Source organism: Crocodylus porosus, unplaced genomic scaffold (genome assembly GCF_001723895.1).
Source record: "Crocodylus porosus isolate Cpor-Errol unplaced genomic scaffold, CroPor_comp1, whole genome shotgun sequence".
NCBI lineage: Eukaryota > Metazoa > Chordata > Crocodylia > Crocodylidae > Crocodylus > Crocodylus porosus.
Genome location: NW_017728951.1, coordinates 30,272,509 through 30,279,110, shown reverse-complemented (window position 1 = coordinate 30,279,110; position 6,602 = coordinate 30,272,509). Strand labels below are relative to the sequence as shown.

Below are 6,602 nucleotides of genomic sequence, written 5' to 3'. Positions count from 1 at the left end.
TCAATGCAAAGTACCCATTTAATAGGTTGGCTTTTTCCTGGGCATCAGTTGTCAGTTGTCCCATCTGGTTTAGCAGGGGTCCAATGTTGCCCTTGCTTTTCCTCCAGCTTCCCACATATCTAAAAAAGGACTTTTTATTGTCCTTGATACTTGATCTGGTCATTTTTGATAAAACTATAGTAGATTATCACAATAAGTGACATTAATGGATGCTAGTATAAATAGTTATCATAATATTATACCTTATTTTCTAGCAATCACATACCTTTCTTATGAGTAGGTTGATAATATGATCCAATATATCTCCAACAGGTGGAAAAAAGGGAACGAGATAATGAAAATGATGATGTGGAAAGTAACCTTTTACTACCCGCTGGCATTGCACTTCGATGGGTCACTTTTCTTCTTAAAATCTACAGAGCTGAGGACATTCCCCAGAGTCTGTAACTTCTTATTTCATTCTGATCATAGCAGTTGATAAGATGTAGGAATACCTGTGTTTTTAAAAACATTTCTCATATGCAAAACAAGCAGTATGGTTTGCTGCATGGTTTGAGCCAGTAATTAATTCTGTGGTTGCTTACATTGCCAATTTCAAGTCATTGTTCAGTTCAGTCAAATCTATTATGTCAAATGTATTTCAACTGTTGTCATGGCTCAGATTATCAAGTATGGCTATGATGTATTATTAATTACTCAAACTAAACAACATACTTTTCCCCCTTAACTCTTTAAGCTTACTTTACTTGTATGAGCATAGCCCATCTGTGAATGAAGCACAAGGTACCTGTGTCCCCTGATCTTTCAAGTAGAGATCCAAGATAATTCAGTTGAATCAGGTGTCTAGCTTTTTAACTATTCCTTTATTTTGATATGTCTTTTCCAGTTGTACTGTACTTTCTCCCAAAGATTGTTAAGGAAAGTCTTAATACCCACCAGATGGAAGAGATAAATCTTTGATAAAGTTATTAAAATGTCCCCAAATTTATACTACATACAAATGACACAAAATGAATACTTCTTCTCAAGAATGGAAACTGGACCTGTGCATGGTACATATAGTGTTGTGTGGAAATTGGAAATACGTTATGCATTATTGATGTTCTTTTTTATCCAGTTCTTTTGCCTACACTGCCTCCTTCTGATAGCTTGAATAACAAGCTGACACCTTCAAGATGCTGATACACAGCATAAACTCCTGATTCTCCAACTCCAGGTTACAGTACATTACAGAGCCCCTGTGATGCTCTAAGGACAAGGATTCTAGAAGTTTCTCTGATATCTTAAATCTTTCATCTAGATGTAGCAGCAAATATTTATTTTTCCTACTAAATACAATGAGCTAGATTCGGAGTCAGTCATATCCATGATAGCTCACTGATTTCAGTGGGATTGCACAGGAATTTGTGAGTTAAAGTAGTAAAGGAAAAGGTTATCACTAATCTCTGCTTTATTACTTCTCTACAGTGGATGATGCTTTTGCACAGACGGTCAAGGAAATATTTGGAGGAGAAGCAGACAAGAAAAATCTCGTAGATCCATTTGTGGAAGTTTGTTTTGCGGGAAAGAAGGTATTTGAGTTTATATTTATATTTGAAACTTTGTATTCCTGTCACATACCTGAAAAGTGTATTCATAGGGCTCAATACATTTAAAATATTTTTTACACTAAACGTGGCTGACCAACAAAAGTGATGACAATCAGTGTATGCATTCAATACTTGTAAATATGGTCAGGAATGACTGGTGTTAAGAGTACATATGAACTATTAAATATAAGTTGGAAATTGTTGGTGATAGAAATTCAAATTATTCATGTATATAAGGCTTAACGGGACATGGAACTAAAGTATATTCACAGCACAATACTGTATAGCAAGAGTGTTCATATTTGTGCTAATATGAGTTGCAGGGTGGGCAGGCTAGTCTTGGCCCAAGCTGTCTACTCCAGGCCAGCAGAGAGGCTCTAGCGCCCCCCAGCTTCTGGCCTGAGCCACTGCAGGCATGTGACTGCATTTCCCGAATCAAAATGAACGTCTGTTCACTTCCTTACTGGTTCAACCTATGCATTTTATATTAATCTGGGAAGACTGAATCAGTTCAACTTCAGGCTTCATGACTGTCTGTACTTAGCCTTTGTCTGTTTCCCTTTTCTCTTGTAGCCATGTGCAGGGGCCACCATCTGTAGCTCAAGGAAATGATAAGCTTTTTTTTTTTTAAAGCGGCACCTTATGGGGTGAAGTATAGTTTTGACAATGATACAAGATTTTTCACACCTGTCTTGAAGTTTTATGTGTAGAGAAAATTAGGTTTATATTTCTAAACTTAGGGCTAATATCTCAATAAAGTAAAAATACCTACATAGTCTCTAGCTATGGCAGTGAGCTCATGATGATTTATTATTTGACCGGTAGGAAGACAGTTTATTCTAAATTATGTCTAGCTAAATGCTTTTCTTGACAGAATTTTGAGCTTGAGCTGCTATATAATTTGTTTAATTTTTTGCAGGTTTGCACAAATATAGTTGAGAAAAATGCCAATCCAGAATGGAATCAAGTTGTTCATCTTCAAATCAAGGTTAGATTTCTTATTGCTTCTCTAAAAGTAAACTATCCTTCATGTTAGGAAAATAAAAAGGATAATGAATCCTTCTTTTTTCTCTACTTTCTTTCCCAGTTTCCCTCAATGTGTGAAAAAATAAGACTAACAGTGTTTGACTGGTAAGTTGTAACTTTGAATAAATATTTTAAAATATATATGAGCTGTATTACATAGTCAAATAATTTATTAATGATTTCTTCTGTACTTACTGGTCTAAACCAGTGGTGCCCAACCTTTTTGCCTGGTGGACCAGGTGGACACTGCCCAGTCCATCTGTGGGCTGAATCTGGCCAATGGTCCTGATCTGGTCCCTGTGATGGGCACAGTGGGTACCATCCAGCAATGCAGACAGGTGTGTGGTGGGGGGAGGCAAGGGGGGACAGGTCATCCCCAACAAGGCCCCTCAAGAGAAAGGAGCTTGATCCAGCACCACAAGGTGTTGGAGGAGGGAAGGGGGCAGGGCCCAGTCCCAACCTAGTACCACAGTTTGGAGCATGGCCCAGCCTCAATCGAGAAGCAGAGGGGGAGAAGGTGTGGACCAAAGGGGGAAGAGGATGCATGCAGGGAGTGGGGCTTGGGAATTTGGCAGGGGGAGAGAGTGGCCATATTAATTTCTACTTCCCCTTGCCGCTAAATTTCTAGAACCATGGGTTCCCCATGGGCCAGGTAATATGTCTCTGCAGGCCACGTTTGGCCTGCAGGCCAGAGATTAAGCATCCTTGGTCTAAATCAATAATGTCTATTAATAGTATGAGAATAGTATTCTTATTGTGGTCCTGACAGTACCCATTTAGGCAGTCTTTGGTGAAGAATGGAACCACCATACCCACAGAAACACAGCAGAATATTTCTGGGAGCTCTCTCTACTCACATTTTACTATACACATGTATGGGATGCAGCGTGTCCCTACCAATAGGCTCCTAGTTTAGGGACTGAAATTATCTTCAAGTCCTAAAATGTTGGGAGTGGCTCCTTATGCACTTCCCTCATACCGTAAGGGCCGGACATCATGTGGTCTTTCATTAGGAATAAAACTTGTCATAGATTCCAGTATAAGAATATATATATTACTCTCTAAATACATTCAGTCATATATAGCTTGCCTCTATTTAGGATGATGACTGTTGCATTTAAATACAGTCTTGTATTTCATATAGGGATCGTCTTACCAAGAATGATGTAGTAGGAACAACGTATTTAAGGCTCTCCAAAATTGCTGCTTCTGGTGGAGAAGTTGATGGTAAGTCATTCAGCATTGCATAATTCAACAAGTTCCTCTTTTGCTTAGGAGAAGAGATAGGGTAGTGCAGTGGTGCTCAACCTTTCCAGTGCACATGCAAGATGAGTGGGGCACAGCCAGGCTGTGAACCAGGTTTGGGGCCATGCACTGGGTTTGATTCAGCATGCCAGGTCCAGCTGCAGATCAGCCCCAGATGCTGGCCCAATCCAGCATGCAGGGCCATGTCACCCTGCCCATAGGGCTCCTCTTGTGTCCAAAAATTTAGCAATAGGGGAGTGCTGGCAGCATTAATTGCTGTGATGCTTCCAGAGCCATGGTAATTGACACTGCCACTGTTCTCCTGCCACTGAATTTCCAGATCTTGTTCTGCAGGCTACACTTTGAGCACTGCAGAGGTAGTATATTAGGGAAGTTTGCTTTCCTGAAGTTCTTATGCTCTCATAGTTCTACAGCTAAAAGAACGGTTTCCAGGACTTATAAATGGATCCTTATCAGAATACTACCTTTACTTAAAAAAAATCTGATAGTAATGAAATATGAATATCTAATTCATATTTAAGAAAATGTTTGTTTGAGTCTTCTGGTGCGTACAGAAAACTGTTGAATATTTTGAACGCTATACACTTGTCAGTACTCTAGTACTGACAATAATCTCTAGTACAGTAGGGTATATTTAGTGAATTCAGTCAATTTTAAACCAATCTGAACTTCAGCATTTCAGAATTACAGTAGTATGGCTTAGCAAATGTGACCTCCTTCCACTGCTTTGTGGACGGGTCTAAATTCTAGTTTGTAGAAAGAATGTAAAGACCAGAGAGGGCAAGTCAGTTATCCTGATGAGACTACCTTTAAGATATCAATTGTGATGCAGTCAGTCACTTGTCTCCTAGGAACTAGTCTGAAACCATCAATCCATTTCATATGTACCAACAGTTGTCAAATGGTTATGATTCCTGGTCAGTGCTCAAATCAGTGATCTACTAGTAAAAGGCTCTGTATCTCATTGCTGGGACCTTTAGATACCTTAAATTATAGATTTTTTTGATAGCTTGCAATGAAGCTATTTTAAATTAAACTAATCAATGATATGATTGGAGACTATTAGGTAGTAGTTTTTCATTTAGTTTGTCTTCTGTTTATTGGGAAAAATGAAAAGCTGAAATCATGCTTACTGCAAGAAAATAGATTTGGTGGTACTGAGGTTTCTTGCTCATAAAATATTTTTTCTATTGGACTTTGCATGGTCTATTATCTTACTGAATTATTACAAGGAATATGTAGTCACAAAACTTTGCTCTTTACAATATTATGAGAATTAGTCTTCCTATTAACATTCAGTGACACGTTAGACTCAAGACATCCCTCAGAAAATAGCAACCCTTAGGTCTCATTCATTTCTTGGCTATGGAAAAATAATAGAATATTTTTTTCTGCTGCAGAGAATTTGGAATGACCAGAATAGATCAGAATATGCTAATATTGCTTAGCATTATACAACAACCTTATAAGGATCTTGCAGATCTGAAAATCACTGATTTAGGGAAACAGAAAATTGAAAATTCCTGCTTGTTTCTCTTGCATTATTTTTAAGACTATTTCTGTGGAGTTATATTTATGCTCATTATTTATAAGTACTTAGTAATTTATTATACTAATAATAGGTTTATTTTGTAAACATAACATTAATCTGCTGCATACACCCTAATAACCTGTTATGTTATGTAATATCATGTTCTTCATCTAGCACAGGGTGGGCAAAATATAGCCCATGGGCCAGATCCAGCCCACCAAGGGATTCTGTTTCCCTTGGCCCCTCCCAGGCCATGTACAGAGGGCAGCTCAAGCTGTGGCATGTGAGGCTGGTCCTGCTGCCTTCGGGCGCATGGTGGCCAGACTCCCCTTCCTAGTGGATCCACCGCTGCTGCTAGTGTCTGTGCCACTGCCGACTGTGGCCCTACTACCTGGGCACACTGGCTCATCCGCCCCAAACCCACTAACGGGGTGCTGGATAGAGCGGGGAGGTGGGCAGGCGAGCTCTCCATGAAGACCAGCCTAGGACCCCCATAGACAGTACGTATTCAGCCAGGTGGATGGAATGAGGTCACTGGCAGGTAGGGAACAGCATCTGAGAGTGGGACAGGTAGGCGGGGCCAGGGCTGCGATTACAGGGTGGTGACAGCTTGAGATGTGATTGTTTTGCCTTGGGGCTGTGCTGTCACTGCCCCATGATCCTGACCCTGGCTCCAGTCTCTACCCACCCGTCCCACTCCTGGATACCGCTCCCTGCCCACCTGTGGCCCCATCCCGTCCACCTAGTCAATCGTGTTCTGCCCGTGAGGGTCCCAGGAGGTTGCCATAATGATGCCATCTGCTCACTCTGGCAAGAACCCCCAGCAGTGGGTGCAGGGCAGAGAGGCCTGGGCCAGATAGGAACAATTCCTCCCTGCTACACTGAACCAGGTCAGTATCCCTCCTCCCCAGCCAGCTCACAGCAGCTCACCAAAATTCCTAAAGTGGCTCTCCAGCCAAAATAGTTGCCCACCCGGATATAACAGGATCCCTCATATAGGTGGGCCTGTTCCTAGCTAAAGAACTTTGGTTGTTTATCAGCAGGGATCCTGGTTTTCCTTGATGAAAAATCACAGATTCTCTGATAAAAACCCCCAAAATCTGTTCTTAAAATTAAATGCCCCTTACCACCCCTCCCAGCCCTGCTTCTGCCCCTCATTCCCCCCACAACAGCCCCCCAGCCCTACTGGT

General features: G+C 40.9%; 1 protein-coding gene across 4 annotated transcripts in view; it reads left to right on the top strand.

Annotated features, from left to right (window-relative positions):
- The window catches only part of MYOF (myoferlin), a 114,589-nt gene that overhangs the window by 36,980 nt on the left and 71,007 nt on the right, over window positions 1-6,602 (top strand). For all 4 annotated transcript variants that reach the window (XM_019555883.1, XM_019555881.1, XM_019555882.1 and 1 more), the window contains exons 12-16: window positions 313-439; window positions 1,468-1,571; window positions 2,509-2,577; window positions 2,677-2,720; window positions 3,760-3,842. In XM_019555883.1, coding sequence (XP_019411428.1) covers window positions 313-439; window positions 1,468-1,571; window positions 2,509-2,577; window positions 2,677-2,720; window positions 3,760-3,842 — 427 coding nt within the window. The remainder of the gene's footprint in view (window positions 1-312; window positions 440-1,467; window positions 1,572-2,508; window positions 2,578-2,676; window positions 2,721-3,759; window positions 3,843-6,602) is intronic.